The 23,122-nt window shown below is 41.5% G+C and overlaps 1 protein-coding gene across 11 annotated transcripts in view; it reads left to right on the top strand.

Moving 5' to 3' along the window:
- The window catches only part of ralgapb (Ral GTPase activating protein non-catalytic subunit beta), a 132,587-nt gene that overhangs the window by 96,564 nt on the left and 12,901 nt on the right, over positions 1 to 23,122 (top strand). For 7 of the 11 annotated variants that reach the window (XM_072556120.1, XM_072556119.1, XM_072556117.1 and 4 more), the window contains 6 exons: positions 4,136 to 4,300; positions 9,447 to 9,656; positions 12,944 to 13,102; positions 17,603 to 17,768; positions 19,981 to 20,103; positions 22,542 to 22,678. In XM_072556120.1, the coding sequence (XP_072412221.1) occupies positions 4,136 to 4,300; positions 9,447 to 9,656; positions 12,944 to 13,102; positions 17,603 to 17,768; positions 19,981 to 20,103; positions 22,542 to 22,678 (960 nt within the window). Of the gene's footprint in view, positions 1 to 4,135; positions 4,301 to 9,446; positions 9,657 to 12,943; positions 13,103 to 17,602; positions 17,769 to 18,486; positions 18,575 to 19,980; positions 20,104 to 22,541; positions 22,679 to 23,122 lie in introns of those variants that run through there. The other 4 variants (XM_072556121.1, XM_072556118.1, XM_072556114.1 and 1 more) reach the window with 2 other exon arrangements.

Below are 23,122 nucleotides of genomic sequence, written 5' to 3'. Positions count from 1 at the left end.
CTTTTGGGATTTCCATTGACCACTGCACTGACCACATTGACCACATCCACTGCACTCACCACATAGCACAGTGGCTACAACAGCAAGTCAGAGGCTAGGAATACTGCGGTGTGTAACTCACCACCTGACTCCCCAAAGCCTGTCCACTGTCTTCCATGCACAGGTCAGGAGTGTGATGGAATACTCCCCCCTTGCCTGGATGGTTGCAGCTCCAACCACACTCAAGAAGCTTGACACCATCCAGGACAAAGCAGCACATTTGATTGGCACCACATGCATAAATATTCACTCTCCCCACAGCTGATGCTCAGTAGCAACAGTGTGTACTATCTACAAGATGCACTGCAGAAATTCACCAAAGAACCTTTCCGAACCCATGACCACTTCATCCACAAAGTCAGGGTAGCGGATGCATGGAAACAAGTACCCCTCCAAGCCACTCACCATCCTAATTTGCAAATACATCACCGTTCCTTCACTGCCACTGGATCAGAATCCTGGAATTCCCTCTCTAATGGCACTATGAGTCAACCTACAACACATGGACTATAGAAGGCAGCTCACCACCACTTTCTCAAGGGCAACAAGGGATGGGCAATAAACACTGGCCAGCTGGTGATGCCAGTGTACCACAAGTAAATTTTTAAAAAAATCTTGTGTAAGTATTGCCAGAAATGGGATGTGGTTCCTTCTTCATTGAGTTGCACATGGAGTGATTGCGGCACTGAACTTGTAGATCTGATTTCACATGCTAGTGTAAAGGTGATACAGTGTCAGAACAGTTTGCAATTCAGTGTGTGTAACTTTAGAGCACCATCCATCAACTATAGATCTTTCAAAGCTGCCTGGAGGTAGTTTGGCCTGACAGGCATTCAATTTGCAAGAGCAATCCAGCGTTAATCCCAAAAACCCTCTGTCCTTCTCTGTTTCAGATATTTGCTTAAGTGTCTCCTAGTGACAAAGCCCTCCATGCAGCAACAATTCTCTGAACAACAAAGTCAATTGTTTATTCTCAATCGAGAATGTGGTGCTGGAAAAGCACAGCAGGTCAGGCAGCATCCAAGGAGCAGGAGAATCGATGTTTCAGGCATAAGCCCTCCATCAGGAATGAGGGTTGTGGGTCGGGGCTGTGAGATAAATGGGAGGGGGTGGGGAAGATAGCTGGGAAAGTGATAGGTGGATGAAGGTGAGGGAGAGGGTGATAGGTCAGGGGGAGGAGTGATGTATGGGTCCGGAGGGCGGTGCTGAGTTGGAGGCTTGGGGTTGGGGTAATGTGGGAGGGAGAGGAAATGAGGAGGAAGCTGTTGAAATCCATATTTATCCTGTGTGGTTGCAGGGCCCCAAGGCAGCATATGAGGCGTTCCTACTCCAGGAATTGGGTGGTAATGGTTTGGCGATGGAGGAGGCCCAGGACCTGCATGTACTTAACGGAGTGGGAGGGGAAGTTGAAATGTTCAGCCACAGGGCGGTGGGGTCGATGGGTGCGGGTGTCCCAGAGATGTTCTCTGAAAAGATCCGCAAGATGATGTCCTGTCTCCCTGATGTAGAGGAGATCACATCGGGAGCAACGGATACAGTAGATGACATTGGTAGAGGTACAGGTAAATTTCTGACGGGTGTGGAAGGATCCCTTGGGGCCTCAGACAGAGGTGAGGGGAGTGGTGTGGGCACAGATTTTGCACTTCGTGTGGTGGCAGGGAAAGGTGCCAGGAGTGGTGGGTGGGCTGATTGAGGGGGGGGGTGTTGACCTGATGAGGGAGTCACAGAGGGAATGGTCTTTTCAGAACGCTGATACGGGTGGGGAGGGAAATCTATCTCTGGTGGTTGGATCCGTTCAGAGTTGGCAGAAGTGGTGAAGAATGATGCGTTGTATGCGAAGGTTGGTGGGGTGTAAGTGAGGACTGGGGCGTTCCCAAAGCAACAAGGACAGAACCCCCCAGTCCTCACCTTCCACCCCACAACCTCCACATACAATGCATCATCCTTCGCCACTTCCGCCACCTCCAAATGGACCCTACCACCAGAAATAAATTTCCCTCCCTACCCCTATCAGCGTTCCGAAAAGACCATTCCCTCTGTGACTCCCTCGTCAGGTCCACTTATGCCCGAAGCGTCGATTCTCCTGCTCCTCGGATGCTGCCTGACCTGCTGTGCTTTCCCAGCACTACACTCTCGACAAATTAAAGATACGTTTGCATTAATTAACTTGCACATTGAGAACCCTTTTACTGTGCATAAGGGCTGGAACTGATCTGATCTGCGCCAGTGAAAAAGGAATAATCATCCTGTTGTCCTGCTTCTGATCATTATCAAGTCATTAAAGTTTGTGAGAAGATTTGTAACTCGGGTGCTCGTTGTTGTGGTTCTGTTCACCGAGCTGGGAATTTGTGTTGCAGACGTTTCGTCCCCTGTCTAGGTGACATCCTCAGTGCTTGGGAGCCTCCTGTGAAGCGCTTCTGTGCTGTTTCCTCCGGCATTTGTAGTGGTTTGAATCTGCCGCTTCCGGTTGTCAGTTCCAGCTGTCCGTTGCAGTGGTCGGTATATTGGGTCCAGGTTGATGTGCTTATTGATTGAATCAGTGGATGAGTGCCACGCCTCTAGGAATTCCCTGGCTGTTCTCTGTTTGGCTTGTCCTATAATAGTAGTGTTATCCCAGTTGAATTCATATTGCTTGTCATCTGCGTGTGTGGCTACTAAGGATAGCTGGTCATGTCGTTTTGTGGCTAGTTGGTGTTCATGGATGTGGATCGTTAGCTGTCTTCCTGTTTGTCCTATGTAGTGTTTTGTGCAGTCCTTGCATGGGATTTTGTACATTACATTGGTTTTGCTCATGCTGGGTATTGGGTCCTTCATTCTGGCTCACCCATCTCTGGACTCATAGCAGAAGCAGTAATGCAAAGAATAGAACGAAGAGTCTTACCGCAAATTCAACCCAAACTCTGGGTGAGATATGTGGATGACACCTTTGTAATCATTAAAAACACAGAAATAGAGAACACACACCGGATCATCAACGCCACACTCACAGGAATCCGATTCACTAGAGAGGAAGAAAAGGACAACCAACTCCCATTCCTAGACGTGATGGTACAGAGAACACCGAACGAAGAATTCACCACAAAGGTTTACAGGAAAGCCACACACACAGACCAAGTCCTAAACTACGAAAGCAACCACCCCAACACACACAAAAGAAGTTGCATCAAGACACTATTCAAAAGGGCCACAACACACTGCAGTACACCAGAACTGCAAAAAGAGGAAGAAGAATACCTTTACAATGTATTTGCCAAAAACAGATACCTCCGCAATTTCATCAACAGATGCCTAAGGGAAAGACAACGGAACGAGGACATGCCACAACCCAAAGGACTAGCCACACTACCATACATCAGGAGCATTTCCGAACTGACAGCCAGACTACTGCGACCACGAGGACTCATAACAGCACACAAACCAACAGCCACTCTCAGACAACAACTCACCAGGACGAAGGACCCGATACCCAGCATTAACAAAATCAATGTAGTGTACAAAATCCCATGCAAGGACTGCACAAAACACTACATAGGACAAACAGGAAGACAGCTAACGATCCGCATCCATGAACACCAACTAGCCACAAAACGACACGACCAGGTATCCTTTGTAGCCACACACGCAGATGACAGGCAATATGAATTCGAATGGGACAACACTATTATTATAGGACAAGCCAAACAGAGAACATCCAGGGAATTCCGAGAGGCATGGCACTCATCCACAGATTCAATCAATAAGCACATCGACCTGGACCCAATATACCGACCACTGCAGCGGACAGCTGGAACTGACAACCGGAAGCGACAGATTCAAACCACTACAAATGCTGGAGGAAAGATCACAGAAGCGCTTCACAGGAGGCTCCCAAGCACTGAGGATGTCACCTAGACAGGGGACGAAACGTCTGCAACACAAATTCCCAGCTCGGCGAACAGAGCCACAATATTATCAAGTCATTCCTATCGGAAAGTCTACATGTGGAAGGTGCACCATGGAATGAAATGTGATTAGACTGCTTTCTGCCAATCATAACTAGAACTGCAGCAAGGTAGGAGGAACGCATGCACAAAAACCGATTGTAATGTAACTGCAGTGTCATCCACAGGCATTTGTTCCTGAGCCTCATCCACCACCAAAGGATGACGTGGGAATCAAGTACAATGTCAAACATCGGCCATTCCCTGAGGAGGTGGACAAAATTCCATTTGTAAAGGCTGACCTGAGCATTCCTGATCTGCATGAGATTGTTACTGATCAGGTAAGAGTATTATCAGGCCACCAGTGAATTGATTCCAAACTCCCAAGTAGCCATTTAAATTATTTTAAATGTGGTGTGTCCATTGATGTTTTCATGAATTCAATTCCAAGTGTGGCTTTCCACGTTACATTGAGAATCTGGTCCTTGTGCCTGGCGTGTAACAAGCATCACTGTCTATCTAATATGGAGTTCCAGAGTCAACACACCTAAGACCGATATCCTTTACTGCCATAAAGGGGGATCCTCAAGTCACAGGCAATATGTGCATGCTTTAGAGTTCACAGTGCAGCGTTCCATTGTGTAGACTTCAAGGTGTAGGGGCTATACAGAGAACAGTGCCATGGTTATATCAAACCACGAATATAAAGGTTGCTGAAGTACATTCCTCTAAGCAATAGCCTATCCTGTATTTGTGCACTTGTATCTATTCTATTAAGCAAATAGTTATTTTTTTCTTCATTTTAGAATATTTATTTCCTTAGCTATGCATTAGCATTCCATCATAGAATCTCCACAGTATGGAAACAGGCCATTTGGCCCAATAAGTCCACACCGACCCTCTGAAGAGTAACCCATCCAGACCCATTCCCCTACCCTTATTACTCTGTTTCCCCTGACTAATGTACCTAACATACACATCTCTGAACACTCTGGGCAATTTAGCATGACCAGTCCACCTAACATACACCTCTTTGACTGTAGGTGGAAATCAGAGTACCCGGAGCAAACCTACGCAGATATGGGGAATGTGTAAACTCCATTCTTCGAGAAATTAGAGGATTGCTATGGAGTGCTTTATAAAATGTGTTTTTCTCAAATTTATGTAATGTGTGAACAAATCTGGATAAACGTGGCACTCCAGTCTCAGCAGCTTCTGATTGTGGTGGAATCCTGGTGCTCTGTAACCCTCCAAGATTTTAAATATTTTGCCTGAAAGAGTACTGCTGCCCTCTGGTGCTTATAACAGAGAAACATTAACAGTGTATCTGAGGTCTGACCGGTTCCACAAAATTCACAATGTGAAAATCTGATCATGGAGTAACATGCCAAATCTCACTTGATTATAATTAATTCCACATCACAGAAAGTGATTTAAGTAGCTGACAACAGGCTAAGCTGAAGCTGGTGAAACTTCCCAGTTACAAATTCTTTGATGCTATCAATGTTACATTTAGTTTCAATCTTCCTTTATCCCTGCTGTGTGTGTGTGTTTTGCTGAATGCTTGCTCTGCTATTTTCTGGGATATTAAGGCAGTTCTGTAGTTAGACTGAAGTGGGGCAGACTAAATGTAGGCAACTGCTTCCCTTCCATCAATAGAATTAGTGAGCTAGTTGTATTGGGGATTTTAACAAGCCAGACCTTTTATTGTGGTTTATCTCTGTGCCAACCCACAGATTATCAGATTTATTGAATTCAATTTCAACAGCTTGCCCTGTGAAATGTTAATCCTATAATCACTAAACAAGCCTATCTGGTACCTTATAATGCAGACTGAAACATCCACCCCACTGGCATGGCTTCATTTTTTCACACTCTCAGCCTCTATAAGCCTATTCGTAAGTAGCTTCACGTAACTAAAGGCAGAGTTTATCTGTTTTCTTTTATACAATTACAAATGAAGTTGTTTCCCTCTCGTTCATCCTTCCTTTAACTTGGGAAATTACACTGATTCTCGAGCCCCATTATTCCTGGGGTTGCCATAAAGGTTATTAATTCATTCCAAGCCCGAAAAATCCCCAAACTACCTGTCTGTTAGAAAACATTGACCGGGTTCCTGAACTTAAAATGAATTGTTATTCATTACAAATAAGTAAATTCTAATCACAAGCAGTTATGAAATTTTAACGAGTTAAATTCTAACTGCCTCTTAAAATCCTATACACACAGGCAGACGCAAATAAAAAATGTTTGTTTCCCTCCAGTCATAAAACTAAGCTGGGAAAAAACCCCTTCAACAGCACAAGTCCACAGGATTTGTTGAGCTTTCCTTTTGCTTGCCAAGACTTTGTTCTTCAATCTCATTTCTCCACATTCTTTCAATACTTTGCAGAAGGCACAGGGAGTTTAGTACACTGAGTGCACAGTCCCTCTGCTGGTTAAAGGCAACAGCTCTCAGCAAATAGTGGGAGAAAGTAACTGGCTTGCTTCTTGCTACTGTGCAGAGAGAGACGCTCACATGCAACCTGCCTTTCAATCCAAAGGCAGCTTTTCCATTTATTTTTTATTTTTATTTGAAATTGCAAGCTGTTCAACTACACCGAAACCAATCAGTTATCACCAAGCTAATGACCTTTAGTATCCATGTCTGGTCACCATTGCCCAAACCAATCATCGACATGTCAACCAAATCTCTCTCTCTCAGTGCGCATGCTCTAGCGCCATTCTGCCTACAAACATCTTCCCTCACTATTTGAAAAAAGAAGCAGTGTATAGACACCGTGCATAACAGGTTTCAGTAACTTAGTTTTAAAAATGCAACAATTCTTTCCAAAATGCTCGGATTTAAAACAGCCCTTTTTCCATTTTAGTCCATGATCAAAAATACAAAAGAAAGCTCTATACAACAGTGTGAGAAAATGATGCCTCCATTTGTGCCCTGTGCCCTTTTTAAAGCAGGATTCCAGCATTAGGCTTTTTGTAACCCAAGCTGATCTGCACTTAGGCTTGCTCGATAGTTTCCATTGCCTCTAGATTTATATTTTGGGTTGAACTCGTACTTGTTACCTGAACAGTCTTAGTGGAACCTCCTGCTTGTACAGTTTTCATATTTGACGTTTTAATTTGAATGTCATATTGTTTCAGAAAAATTCTGCTCTTAAAATGTGAAGATGAATCGCAATCTTCACTCGCCATAATGGCTCGGCTAATCCAGATCCCACTGTTACATTGAGAAAATCGGATGAATTTTATAGATAGGCTTGTTTTCTATTGTATCCTGTACGGATTCAGGAAGTGCTAAAGCACTGAACATTCACTAAAATGCATTTGAAGCGAAGTTGCTGTTGGAATCTAGGAAGATCTCTAGATGGTCCTTGTTTAAGCATGACCCAGGTTAGGAGAGGGAATGGACTCCCTCTTCTCCCCCAAGAAGTCACACAAGTATTTATTTTTCCTTTTAGCATGCAGCTTTCAAACTTAATTGAAATGAATTAACTAGATCACAATGTGGGAGCCAAATTACAAGGTTTTCTTGAGAGGAAGATAAACATAAATTTTATTACCTACTCATCCCAAAAAAAACGACGTCAATTACAGATAATCTCAAATGGGATGTGATAGAATGTTTAGTACAGACATGAAGGTAAAGGTGATTCCAGTTTAAAGTTCTTAAAGTTGTGCAGGAGTTAGATTTTAAACCTAATGTAAGCTGGTTGATTGTTGACTGGTATTCTGATGCTGGTTGTCCCAAGTGCTTAGGTACCAGCACTGACTTCAAGGCTGGGTAAGATTTCTTGCTTGCATGTAATTTTTCCCTGTCCTCCTCCTGCTGAAAAGTAGCTTTATACATATAGTTCAGTGTGTGCTCGTTAGTCTAGTACATTGCCTTAGTTTTATAACTAGCCAGTAATATTAGAAATGATAGCAAAGGTTTATTTCAATACATAAGAAACAAACGAAAGGCAAAAGTAGAAATTGGGCCACTCCAAATTGATGCAGGAAGGCTAATGATGGGAGACAAGGAAATAGCTGAAGAACTTAAATACTTTTTATCGGTCTTCACAGTGGAAGACATGAGTAATATCCCTACAATAATGGAGAGTCAAGGGTCAGAGTTGAATATGGTAGTCATTACAAAAGCAAAAGTGCTAGAAAAGCTAAACGGTCTAAAAATTGATAAATCGCCTAGCCCTAGAGTTCTGAGGGAGGTCGCTGAAGAAATAGCAGAGGCGTTGGTTGTAATCTTTCAAAAATCACTGGAGTCAGGGAAAGTCTCAGATGATTGGAAAGTCGCTGTTGTTAACACCCTTTTAACATCAAGAAAAGATCAAGACAAAAGATGGAAAATTATAGGCCGTTTAGCCTATTTATGTTTTTCTTCCTCTCAAGAAAACCTTGTAATTTGGTTGTAGGTAAAATTCTAGAATCCATCGCTAAGGATGAGATTTCTAAATTCTTGGAAGTGTCGGGTCAGATTAGAACAAGTCAGCATGGATTTAGCAAAGGGGAGGCCGTGCCTGATCAACCTGTTAGAATTCTTTGAAGAGGTAACAAGTAAGTTAGACCAGGGAAACCCAGTGAATATTATCCACTTAGACTTCCAAAAGGCCTTTGATGGTTGGAACGTAAAAGCAGCGATGTGCTACTGAGACATTATAAAGCTCTGGTTCGGCCCCATTTAGAATACTGTGTCCAATTCTGGGCCCCACACCTCAGGAAGGACGTACTGGAGCGTGTCCAGCAGACATTCACGTGGATGATCCCTGCAATGGTAGGCCTAACATACAGTGAACGGCTGAGGATCCTGGGATTGTATTCATTCGAGTTTAAAAGGTTGAGGGGAGATCGAATGTAAACTTACAAGATAATACTTGGCTTAGAAAGGGTGGATGCTGGGAAGTTGTTTCCTTTAGGTGGGGATACAAGGACTCATGGGCACAGCCTTAGAATTAGAGGGGGTCAATTTAAAACGAAAATTAGAAGACATATTTTCAGCCAGAGAGTGGTGAGCCTGTGGAATTCATTGCCACGGAGCGCAGTGGATGCTGGGACATTAAATGTCTTCAAGGCAGAGATTGACAAATTCTTGATCTCGCAAGGAATTAAGGGATTTGGGGAGAGTGCGGGTAAGAGGTGTTGAAATGCTCCTCAGCCATGATTGAATGGTGGAGTGGACTTGATAGGCTGAATGGCCTTCCACTCCTGTCTTATGGATGATCTGCAGGGAATTGCATCCCAATATGGAACTTTCCAAAAGTTGTGAATCAAATGGATGAGGGAAATCAGAGTTTGAGAGCCTTTCATAATGATGTTAATTTTGGTTCAAACTGGTGTTTGTTTACTGATCACTTCATGAGCTTGACTCAGGTGATGACAAATCAAATATATGCTATTTTTAGATCTCTGGCATGTCAATCAGATGATGGAAGTTAAATGTTGATTTGCATTTTTGCTATGATTATAATAATGCTAATAAATCTCCTGCAGCTGGAAGTTCAACATGAGAAGCTGAAGAAATTGATGGCCAAACAAATTCTCTATGAAAATGCACTGGAAAAGATCAGTGAAGAGAGACTGTCCAAGACCGTATTCCCTGATCCAGTGACTGAATGCATCCCCCCTCCTCCCGCACAGGAATTCCAGACTGCTCGCCTTCTCCTTTCACACTTTGGTTTCCTATCTTTGGAAGCACTGAAGGTAAGCTATCTCTTTATGAATCTTGTGGGAACCTTGTCATTTTTGATTACTATTTACATATTCTTTCTTCCTATTTCCAGCCGTGTATTGAGACATTCACTCACTCAAATCAGACTAATTCAGATTTGTTTTCAGTTGCAAGATTTTGACCATCAACACTGCATCCTGAATTTCGCAATAACAAAAAAACATCTAATTATACCACTGTGGACTTTTATGCATGACTGTTCAGCAAACCTTTTGCCATGCCCCTGAATTCTGTAACAATGTATAACTTTAAATTTAATTTTTGTTTTCTATTTACAATGTTAAAACGTGGGCGATATGGTTTTGTCTCATTTTTGAGTGAATATGTACTGGATGTGGATATGGGTCAAAAGCAGGCAAATGGGACTAGTTCAGTGGGGGGAACTTGGTCGGCATGGGCGAGTTGGACTGAAGAGTCTGTTTCCAGCTATATGTTTGTTAGTTGCTACCAAGCCGTGTGTAGGAGTTGAATCTCTTCTGTGGTTTGGTATTCTGATGGAAGTATGTCTCCGAAAAGCTTGAATTAAATAAGTGGTAGAATTTGCACACTGACGCAACCAAGAGATTACAAATCGGTTGAGTACAGTCTGGACTTAGTTGTATTTGACATTATAATGGTGCAATGTATGTGCAATGCATCTACCTCCGCCAACCAGCTGAGTGACATCCTGGGGGAGAGAAATGAACAGCAGAGGTAAGGAGTGAATCTTAGATCAATTTGAGAGAGAGATTCCTCTCCAAGTCCTGAAATTAATCAGACAATTTTAGAGAGAGCACAGTGAATGGTGACCCCATTACCCAGGTAGTTTGTAAAGATGATGATGTTAGATGCAGTCAGAAACCTGCTCAGCTCACATTTTGTATATTTTACATCAAATCTGCAAAAGTATGAGAAACCATGGGGTGGGTGAGTGAGGGAGAGGCTAGTGAGGGAAAGGGAGTGGCCAAGGCCTGGTGGCAGAGACTGGAATCCAAAGCCCCCACGCTAAATTAACAAGGCTATGAATTGACTATTGGGAGATGGCCCAGAACAGCAGGTAAAATCAGAATGGAAAAGCAAATGCACGCTGAGTAAGGCTGACAGTTTAGGGCTCCTCGCTTAAAATGGATCGGGGAAATTCACAAACCACTTGGGAGATTTCAAATTCCTTATTATTTAAAGTAAAAGCTAAACTTGCTTTAAAAGCCTGTTTTTGTACCTCACATCAGAGTAACCTGATCGTCGGATCATTAACTCTTCCCGAAAGCTGCTATCAGCTAATTTAGTTACGTTATAGTCATAGAGATATACAGCATGTAAACAGACCCTTTTGGTCCAATGCAACCATACCGACCAGATATCCTAAATTAATCTAGTCCCATTTGGCAACATTTGGCCCATATCCGTCTAAACCCTTCCAATTCATACACCCATCCAGATGCCTTGTAAATGCTGTAATTAAACCAGCCTCCACCACTTCCTCTGGCAGCTCATTCCATACAAGCACTACCCTCAGCATGAAAATGTTGACCCCCTGGGCCCCTTTTAAATCTTTCTGCTCTCACCATAACTCTATGTCCCCTAGTTTTAAACTCCCCTACCCTGGGATAAAGACCTTAGCTAGGCAAAAAGTGAGGACTGCAGATACTGGAAACCAGAATTTATAGATCAGAGTGGTGCTGGAAAAACACAGCAGATTAGGCAGCATCCAAGAAGCAGGAAAATTGACGTTTTGTTCCTGATGAAGAGCTTTTGCCCAAAACGTTGATTTTCCTGCTCCTTGGATGCTGCCTGACCTGTGCTTTTCCAGCATCACTCTGATCTGAACTAAAGACCTTGGCTATTCAGAGCTGAAAAATGTTTTGCTGGAAAAGTGCAGCTTCCAAGGAGCAGGAGAATCAACGTTTCGGGCATAAGCCCTTCTTCAGGCTTATGCCCGAAATGTCGAGTCTCCTGGTCCTTGGATGCTGCCTGACCTGCTGCACTTTTCCAGCAACACATTTTTCAGCTCTGATCTCCAGCATCTGCAGTCCTCACTTTCTCCACCTTGGCTATTCACCCTATCCTGCTCCTCATGATTTTCTAAACATTGTTCAGGTCACCCCTCAGCCTCCTACGCTCTAGGGAAAACAGCCCCAGCCTACTCAGCCTCTTCCTATAGCTCAACCCCTCCAACCCTGGCAACATCCTTGTAAATCTTTTCTAAACCCTTTCAGCTTCACCGCTATTGTCCATGTATGCACATAGTGCTGATTTTTGACCTAGAGAAACTGAAAGAACCATAATTATAATATAGTGGAATAGCTTGTGCATCAGTGCTTAAGGCTGTGAATGTCTAGGTGGTGAATTAGGTCTTTCAGGTGGGTGGCTGTTTCCTGGATGGTTGAGCTTTTTTTTGTATGTTTCTGGATCTGTACTCATTCAGGCAAATGGGGAGTATTACATCACACTTCAGTGTTGTGCTTTGTAGACGGTGAAGTTTTGGGGAGTCAGTGTGAGTGACATGCTGCCTAATTCCCTGCCTCTGACCTGCCCTTGTAGCTACAGTGTATTACTAGCTATTCCAGTTCAGTTTCTGGACCATGTAACCATCCCAGTAGATGAAATTCCCACATTTGCAGTATACAAAGTTTCAGCTCCCTAATTCTGTTGTGGTACCAGAGGAATTTTAAGCTGCATTTTTCTTTGAACTTACTGGTAACCTTCCAAAGGATCACCAAAAATCATTGGCTGAAAGTGACACTCTTCCCTTGTTCTTTCCTCACCAATAGTTGACCGTTTCAAGGCTAAATTTCCAGGTTGTGACATGCACCCTCAGTTCCTTGGACAACTGTTATGTGTATTTAGGGTCACGTCCCAGGGATTCTTGCAGGTGGTGAAGTGTACAGTGTTATCTATATAACTGATATCCTTAGGTCTGGTGTAATCTCAATAGTTTTCCTATCTGCTGGCACTTTGTTGTGATATAATTTTGTTAAAATGATAAGTTTTAATTTCAAATTCAGTTGTATATTTTGCTGGTTCCTGAAAGTCCATGGGTATAGCTTCCCCATTTGGACTGCAGCTGTTTACTATCACAACCACCTTGAGGACAATTGGGGATGGCCCATAAACATTATCCTTCCCACTGACATTCACTTCCTTATGAATAAATTAAAGGATAGTTGCTCATTACCCCAAGATGACTTGTACACTCCACTCTCCACTAACTACCCTAAGCATCATTTGTTATTCTGGTGTAATAATAGTCATTTATAATTGTGTTTGAACATTTTCCTAGGAGCCAGGTAATAGCTGCCGTCCTCCTAATCTTATTGCGCTGGACTCTACTCTTGCTGGATTTTTTGATGACATCGGCTACTTGGACTTGCTGCCCACCAGACCTTTTGAAACTGTCTTCATATTTTATATGAAACCTGGTCAGAAAACTAGCCAGGAGGTAAGGACCATTATTACCAATTTGCATACTGAATAAAGATAATAATTTCACTGTTTATTTAATATTTATTCTTCTATGGAATCTTCATTGCTTGTCCCTAACTGCTCTTGAACTCGGTGGCTGTTTCAGTGGGCAGTTAAGAGAGAGCCATATTATTGTGGATGTAAAGTCATAAGAAGGCCAGCCTAGGTAAGACAGCAGATTTATTTTCCCTAAAGAACTTTCTTAAAGCTGGGTTTTTACAACAATTGATAATATCATGGTAAACATTATGGAGACTAACTTTCAATTCCAGATTTATTAATTGAATTCAAATTCCACAAACTACCCTTGAACCCAAATAGAATGGGCCTCTGGATTACTAGTCCAGGGATACTACCACTATGCCACTATATCCAATTAGAGAGATGGAAACCGAAATAGTTTGTTGGCATTGAGATTAAATCCTTGCCTAAAATGTATGGCTATATCCGTTACTACTACTTGTACAGATGAACTGCCTGTATTCTATATGAGCATGCGGCCAGTGGCTACTTGGTCTCCATTCTGACTCCAGAATTGGTGTGAAATGCCTGTTCAGGCCACCCTTTTAAAAACCTGCAGTTCTTGTTTGCAATTCTGTTTGTAATAGGTGTGCGGCTGCCTAAACTTTCAGAGAAACAGGAGAAGCCATGGCTCATGTTGGGGGTGGCAGAAATTGTTGAAGAAAGAGTGCAGACAAAACAATCCTGAGGCTGAAGGATGTGGCTAATATTTAAGAGCTGAGGCGAATGGTTTACCTGGATGTAGGTTTGCTCGCTAAGCTGGAAGGTTTGGTTTCAGACATTTCATCACCATACCAGGTAACATCATCAGTGAGCCTCCGGATGAAGCACTGGTGGTATGGCCCACTTTTTATTTATGTTTAGGTTTCCTTCGGGTGGTGATGTCATTCCCTGTTCTTTTTTTCTCAGGGAGTGGTAAATGGGATCCAAGTCCGTGTGTTTGTTGATAGAGTTCCGGTTGGAATGCCATGCTTCTAGGAATCCTCGCGCGTGTCTCTGTTTGGCCGGGAAATTTCTCACCAAAAAACTTTATTCGCTAATGCAACAGACCATGAATGGACAGGCACAGTACAACAAGCCATAGACACAGAAAATGAAAAAAAAACTAGACCTGCAGAAAAAAACTAGACAAACTTAGACAAAATAACAACACAGAAGCATGGATAAAAAGCTTATCTGACCGACCCTTAACAGACACTGAATACACCATCTTAGTAAGAAGATTATATTACAACTTCTGGGATGCAGTCAAGAAAGACTTCTTAGCAGCATTAGAAACAGCACTGAAAGACAATGAACTTGCAGAAGAAACCCAGCAAACTATCAGACAAACAGTTGCACCAACATTAAACAGGGAAAAGGAAAGAAACACACTCAATACACAAGAAAGGAAAGCACGATAATGACTAATGAAAAATAAAAACATTGTTATCTTACCTGCATACCAAAGACACTTGATAGTCATTTTAAATCAAAGAGACTACATTGAAAAAGCGAATGCACTACTTACAGATACCAGCACTTACCAACAAGTAGCGATAGACCCGACCCCAGAACTAGACAACCGAATCACAACCCTACTCAAATAACTTCAGAAATCTGGAGAAATAAACAAAACCAACTTCCAAAAAATGAAGCCAGACAGATCCAACATACCACACTTCTTTGGATTACCCAAAATTCACAAACCAGAAACATCCCTCAGACCAGAAGTCTCGCTACATGGAACACCAACTTAGAGATTAGCCAAGGAGCTACACCAAAAACTAAAACACTTAGTAGAAGACCACGCGCACATCCACTCCACCCAAGAATTCCTGAAGACCATCAAAGATACCAAGATAGAAGAGGATGAAATAATGGTCTCCTTTGATGTAACACCCATCAACATTAACCTGGCCAAGGAAACAATAACTACACTATTAGAAGACCCAAAGACACATACGCCAAACACCACCAACTTCTTCAGCAAGGACAGTATCGTCAAGCTAGTGGACCTATGCCTTACCACCCACTTCACCTTCAACAACAAAACCTGGAGACAAACCAACAGAACGCCCATGGGGTCTCCGATATCGGGGTTCTTAGCAGAGGCAGTAATGCAGAGACTTGAACAAACAGCTCTGCCAACCTTTGTCATCACTAAACAAAACAAATCAGAGGAAACCTTCAAGACCATCAATAATTCCCTTACTGGCATAAAATTCACTAAAGAGGAGGAAAGCAACAACAAACTGCCATTCCTAGATGTCACAGTCGAGCGAACAGCCAATGGGTAACTTCAAACCAGTGTCGACAGGAAAACAACACGTACAGAACAAATATTGAGCTACAGAAGCAATCATCCCAACATCCACAAACTAAGCTGCACCAGAACATTATTTCAATGAGCCACCACACACTGCAGCACAGAGAACTATGAAGAGCAGAGGAAATACACCTATACAGTGTATTTGAAAAGAACACAGTCTGCCGATTTCTGAGTAACAAACCCAAACAAGCAGACAAAACACGTCCAGAAACCCTAACCATTCTCTGTTACATCAAAGATATCTCGGAAATGACTGCCAGACTACTCAGACCCCTTGGCATCATGGTAGCCCACAAACCCACCGACACACTAAAACAGCAGCTAATGAACTTGAAAGACCCTTTACAGACAATAAGCAAAACTATGTCATTTCCAAAATACCTTGCAAGAACTGTAACAAGGTAAAAACAATGACTGCAGATGCTGGAAACTGCTCCTCGGATGCTGCCTGAACTGCTGTGCTTTTCCAGCACCACTCTCATCAATAACTGTAACAAGCACTACGTTGGACAAACAGGCAGAAAACTTGCCACCAGGAGACATGAATAGCACCTAGCCACAAAACGACATGACCCACTCTCACTGGTAACTTTACATACGGATGAGGAAGGACACCACTTCAACTGGGACAACACAGCCATTTGGACAAGCCAAATAGAAAGATACACAATTCTTAGAAGCATGGCATTCCACCTGGAACTCTATCAACAAACACACTGACTTGGATCCCATTTACCACACTGAGAAAAAGAACAGTAAATGACATCACCCCAGGAAATGATGTCACCAACCCAAGGAAACCTAAACATATAAACAAGTACTGGGCCATACCACCAGTGCTTCATCCAGAGGCTCACTGATGATGTTACATAGTATAGTGGTGATACGTCTGAAACAGAATCTTCCAGCTCAGCAAGCAAAACTATATCCAGAACCTCAACCTGGCTACAAATCTTCTCAAAACTCGCTAACGATTTATCTGTCTGAATCATTTACAGTAATGCCTTGTAAACTAAAAATTGTGGTGAGCATTCTTGTTCTTATTCAGCAGGGCTGTTTGTGACAAACTTCCCAAATTAGGCTAAAAGGATAATTTTCAGCTCCTGGCTGGAATTAGTTTACAGTAATGCCTTGTAAACTAAAAATTGTGGTGAGCATTCTTGTTCTTATTCAGCAGGGCTGTTTGTGACAAACTTCCCAAATTAGGCTAAAAGGATAATTTTCAGCTCCTGGCTGGAATTAGTTTTTAGGCAGAGCAGTCGAGTCTTGAAATATCTGATTAATCTCATTGATGTGGCTACCTTTGCTCTTTGACTTGTTCAGCATGAAAACAATTTTTGTAAATTACAAATAGTGATTCATTGTATTGAGATGAGTAGCCAGTTTGTGATTATAAGTTCACAGTTACCAATTTCTTTCTTTAACATACAATTTACCATGCACCCAAACTGCAACTAACAGGCAATTGTCCTATAAAGATATTTATACACAAAGCTTGGTGCATATGAAGATACTAATGTAGGCTGGTAAACTGTCCTTGCTGAAAATGAAATAGCACAGAATGAAACCACATTGAACTTTGCAAAACTTGTAAAAGTCATGTTTGAAATATTACTGTGCATTTCAGCAAATCTCTTCAGCCAGTAACCAGACTGATGAATATAGTTAATCTCTGAACCTTCATAACATATTAAACATGTATAACGAAGCAACTTAGATGAGTGTGTCATGGGAGCTGAGTCATATGTGCCATTTGATGATCTTAACCTTGTATTCCACCTGCCATGAATGAGCACAGTAAAATGTTGTAATTTGATCTTAAAAATTATTGCAGTGAAATGGAAATCACTTCAACTTGAATAAGAAGATAAGCATGAGAATTTGGAACAGAAGGAAGCCATTGAGCCTGTTCCCGGATTCACTAGGATTATGGCTGATCTGTTCTTGGCTTCAACTCTATGTTCTTACCAGTTTCTAATAAATCTTGACTCACTTTTGTTTAAAATTCTACCCATCTCAGCCTTGCATATATTCAATAACTCCATCACCGCACATCTCTTGAGCAGAAAATTCCAAAAACTCATGACCCCCAGAAAAGAAATTCCTCCTTACTCCCATCTTAAACACTTTCTAATTGCTTTTCAGATTCTGAAGAACGTGGAATCCTCCAGTAAAGTGCAGTCTAATTTCTTGGAATTTCTCCTTTCGTTGGGATGGCCAGTGGATGTTGGAAAGCACCCAGGCTGGACAGGACACGTGTCAACCAGCTGGCTAATTAATGCATGCAATGGCAGTGAGGGAAAAGAACAAGGTATGTTGCCAAGATGACAAGAATATCCGCAATCTCGGGAAATCTAACAATATAAATACTGAAATCTGGAAATTACCTTTTGTCAGTGAACACCTGTAAAAGCTAATTTTGTACCATATGACCACATACCACATTAATGGGGAGGTGATGACCTGGTGGGATTACTGCTGGACTGTTAATCCAGAAACCTAGATAACATCTGGCGACCTGGGTTCGAATCCAATCATGACAGATGGTAGAATTTGAATTCAATAAACATCTGGAATTAAGAATCTAATGGGACCACGAATCCATTGCCGATTATTGGGAAAAACCCATCCAGTTCACTAATGTCATTTTAGGGAAGGAGACTGCCATCCTTACCTGGTCTGACCTACGTATGACTCCTACCTTTCCTCTGGGCAATTAGGGATGGGCAATAAATGCTGCCCAGCCAGTGACGCCCTCATCCCGTGAATGAATAAAGAAAACAATTAATATACTTCAAAAAGTATTCCAAAGGTGTTCAATTACGAGGAACCATTTTGAAATGTGGATTGTATTTTGTGAAAGGCAGTTGTGCAAAGAATGTTGGGATCAGTAACTAGATTTGTTTTGCTATTTGCAACTGTAGGCCATTCATTCTGCAGTCCCCCTACTGACTCCTAAAGGGTCTCCATTTAGACCTTTTCCCCTTCTCATTTCTGAATACTTTTTAATGTTTCTTTTACATGTTCAGTAATCATCAGTTGTCATTCCAAGTAATTCCGGATTCTCCTTTCACCCACTGAGAATGGAAATAGGAGGTCTTGCAGCCTCTCAAACTGGTCAGTAAACTTGTGCCTGATCTGTATCTTAATTCTACTGATCATTCTTAGTTCTGTAAGCCTTATTATGCTTATCTAATAAACATCTCAAAACTGAGATTGATAAATTTTTAAGAAACTACAAGACTGCAAATGCTGGAAATCAGAAACAAAAGCAGAAATTGCTGGAAAACCTCAGCAGAGCTGGCAGCATCTGTGGAGAGAAAGCAGTGTTAACATTTTCAGCGTCCAGTGACCCTTCCTCAGATCTGGCAGTTCTGGACCCAAAGCGTTGAACCTTTTCTATCTGCAGAAACTGCCAGACCTATTGATAAATTTTAATTTGGTTCCCACCGTTTTTGGTGTAGTGAGTTCCAGTTTTTCAGTACCATTTGTATGAAGAAGTGCTTCCCAACATTACCTGTGAAGGGCCTACTTTCGGTTCGTCAACAGCTGAAATACTCTTTGAGGGTGTAGATGGAGAAACATGCTTATCTGCTTAAATACCTCAATTGAATCATCCCATAATCTCCTAAAGGGAGAATACAAGTTCCGCCTTTACAGGGCAAAAAACCTTCATCTGAAAATCTCAGGACTAACTGTTTTTGGGTAAAGGATATTTTTGGGCCCATTATAGTTCATTTGGGTCCATTGGAAAATAGCTTCACTGAAACCTAAAAGCAATTCTTTTTCCTCAAAGGACCCAAACTGTCCTGTGGACAAAACGTTTGGGCATTTGGGTTTGTAGGTCTGTGTGGGTTAAGCAAAGTTTTTTTTTCAAAGGGCCCAAACTTAGCCTGTTTACAGATCCATTCCAAAAAGACCCTTGGTTTTTAGGTTTTTTGGTTTTCAGATGTACGGATAATGAATATCTGACCTAACAAACTGTCCCAATTCTCTCACAAGTCACACCATCCCTGTTTCTTACTGGGTCAGTCATATGCACTTCTCCATCAACTGAAATTGTGGTAGCGTCAACAACATAAGGGCTGCTAATAAAAGCAAAATATTATGATGCTGGAATGTAAACTACAATTTAGAGAAAATCAGGTCTGGTGGCACCTGTGAAGACAGAAACAGAATTATGTTTCCAGTCTGATATAACTGTTCCAAAGAAAAGTCAAAACTGCTTAGTTCTGAGGAAGGATCACTGGACCTAGAATATTAATTCTGATTTCTCTCTACAGATGCTGCCAGACCTGCTGAGCTTTTCCAGTAATTTTTGTTTTTGATTTCCAGCATCCGCAGATCTTTCAGTTTTTATTTAGTGGCTATGTGGAGTTAAGTTACAGATCAGTTGTGATCTCGAATAGGCTTGATGAGCTACATACTGTACTCCTGTTCCTGAAATACTAGTTTAGCCATACCGGTTATTTTGAGCAGGTCTTCTATGTTCCTCCTGACCTTTTCCATTCTTTTACTTGCAGAGGAAACAGTGGCACCAGCAGACACTGGAGGAGGTATTTTTAATGGAGAGAAGAAAGCACTGTATTATGCTGATGCCTTGACTGAGATTGCTTTTATCGTTCCCTCTTTCATGGAGTCATCCAGTAAGTCACAAATCGGGAAAACCCTTTCTCATCCGAACACAACTGTGTGTTTAGTTTGCTCTTCTATCACACTGCTTTATCCTTTCTCATATAGTATCTCTGTTAGCCATAGCAATATGCAGTGTGCTTCCACGGAGATTTCAGTTTTCAGTTATACATCCAGATTAATGAAGTTAAAACTCACACAACACCAGGTATAGTCCAACAAGTTTATTTGGAAGTACAAGCTTTCAGAGCACCGCTCCTCCATCAGGTAGCTAGCTCTCATTCCAGCATCATAATATTTTGCTTTTATTGGCAGCCCTGACGTTGTTGATGCTACCACAATTTCAGCTGATGGAGAAAGGTGGGATCGGGGACAGAGATCATTGTATTGTAAGGTTTTGAAATGGCTTTGATTAAACCAAAGAAGGAAGAATGAATTGGTGGAGCGCTTCATTAGGGCAAGCGCGGAGTTGGGCCAGAGAGACTGGAACCAAAGTTTGGCAGGAAAGACAGGAGCTGAACAACAGGCTACTTCAAACTGGAGATGGTTTGGACACAGTTGAGTTATATTTCAGCAAAAGGCAAAGGAAAGATAAACAAATCCAGAACTCCCTGCATGACCAAGGAGATAGAAATTAAGTTAAAAGAAAAGTATTAATGAAAGGTGTCAAGAAGTAAATAAAATTAAGAAACAAGCCTAATGCAGAAGATTCAGAAAAGAGGTGAGAAATCAAATAAGACAAGCAAAGAGGGATTATGAAAAAAGACTGGCCGCTAACACAAAAGGAAATCCCAAGGTACACAATAAACACAAGTACAGAGGAACATTGATTATCCGAAGGACACAAGCAGGAAGTATTTCATTCGTTGAATCAAATTCTGGATAATCGAATGCTGGATAACATAGTTTAGCCAAGCATTGGGACCTTACAATCTTGCTGAATAATCCAATAGATAGATAATCAAATGCCGAATAATAGAGGTACCTCTGTAGTAAAAGATGGTGAAAGGAGGAGTCAGGACCAAAAGGACATTTAGAATTGCAGGCAAGAAGCATGGCTGAGATGTTAAACAAAAGCCTTCCATCTGCCTTTACTTATAACGCAAATGCTATCCGGACCATGATGACTGAGGAGGAGGCTCTATCGCTGGAAACATTCAGAATTAATAAAGAATTGGTATTGGATAAGCTATCAAATTTCAGTGTTGATAAGGAGACAGGACCTGATGAGATGTATCCAAGGAGTAGAAATTGCACGGGCACTAGCAATTATTTTTGTCTTCACTGGTCTTGGGTGATGGCAAAAGATTGGAGATGTACAACATTACAAACTTTTTTTAAAAAGTTTGTAAAGATTGATCTGGAAATTACAGAGCTCTCAGTTTAACTTCAGTGGTGGGGAAGCTCCTATGAACAGTTATCCAGGACAGAATTAATAGTCATATGAAAAAATGTTGATTGATACAGAAGAGTCAGCCGTGGGTTTGTTGAGGGTAAATTGTATTCAACTAATTTCCTGGAGTTTTTTGAAAAGGCAACAGAGTGGGATGATGAAGGTCAACCTGTTGATGTCATGCACAAGGACTCCCAAAAGGCTTTTAATATAATGCCACACAACAGACATGTGAAGGGAGTTATAGCTCACGGAATAAAAGGGACAGTAGCAACATGGATACAGAATTGCCTGAGAGATTGGAAACAGTAATGATTAGTGAATATTTTTTGGACTGGAAGTTGGTTTGCAGTGAAGGAGCCCTTGCTTTTCCTGATTTGTAGATAAATGATCTAGATCTCGGTTTCAATTTTAATTGATGAGAATAAGATGACTTCTCAACATCTTTAATTGCAGTCTAATGTGTTTTTTTATCAGAAAAGCTAAATATCCATAACTTTGCTATGTACTTTTTTCCCTTCCCACCTGCGAAACAGGATATTTTTCATATGAGGCATGGTTCATCTGCACATTTCCAGTAGGGGCACTGGTTATAGTCAGTAGCAGGAACCCAAACTGTTTTTTGTTTCCTTTCCACTTCTTTTCAATTCACTGGAGGTCTAAAGTTCCTACTGCTTCCCAGGTGTAGAATGTCTAACTGCACAGCCACAGCGATTTGAGTCTGCACTAACTGTGGTTTGTAAGAATCAGGTGCCATTCTTAACTATTAGGGGACTCCGTGAAGCTCCATTATTTGTAAAGGCAAATCCTCTCAATTGAAGTAAACGTCTGTTGAGATACAGAATTGTTTTAGAAATGGTTTAGATCAAGATGCTCCCTGGAAAGCAATGCATTTCATTTGGAATTCAAGTTAAATATTCATGTAATTGTTAAATGTTTATTTAACAATTTGTAAATTAATATCAGGGCACTGGTTATCATAGTGCAATCATTTGAATCCATAATTTCCAGTCCTTCAGTTTTGCAGAAAACATTCATTTCTTTTTATTACATTTGTAGCTGACTCCTCAGAAAGTGGTCTCACATTCCAAGAAGCAGAGACACAGATGGACTTATTGCCAAGCCTCCTGAAACAAACCCCATTAACCTTGGAGCTCTTCCCAAACCATTCTGAAAACCTTAGCAACTCACAAAGGGTAAGGTTCTCTCAATATAACACCAGGTTGCATGTTTACTCTTAGAGTAATTGAGAAGATGGTTTCAGATTTGTATTTAAATGTGGAAGGGTGTGTACTCGTATGAACATCCATCCCAATCTCTTCTCTCTCACCCACCACCACCACCAAAAACAAATAAAGCACAGTCACTCCATTACGTTAGCAGGACTTCTTGATCATTCATCTTATTTATCTCCACTTTCCTAATTAAGAAACGCTGTATGTTATGGTATTATTCAGGTGAGATGTTAGACTGAAATGTGTGATTCCTTCCTCCTAATTTTAAGATTAAAGATTTTACAATGCTATTCATAAGAGACTTCTCTATGTAACCTGGCTAATATTTGTTCCTAAATTAAGGTCACTGAAAATTGGCCATTTAACTCCTAGATGTTTGTAAGATCAATTAGTGCAAACTTCCTG

The sequence above is a fragment of the Chiloscyllium punctatum genome, chromosome 37 (assembly GCF_047496795.1).
Source record: "Chiloscyllium punctatum isolate Juve2018m chromosome 37, sChiPun1.3, whole genome shotgun sequence".
Classification (NCBI taxonomy): domain Eukaryota; kingdom Metazoa; phylum Chordata; class Chondrichthyes; order Orectolobiformes; family Hemiscylliidae; genus Chiloscyllium; species Chiloscyllium punctatum.
The sequence above is the reverse complement of the archived record's forward strand: the minus strand, read 5'-3'. Positions and strand labels throughout refer to the sequence as shown.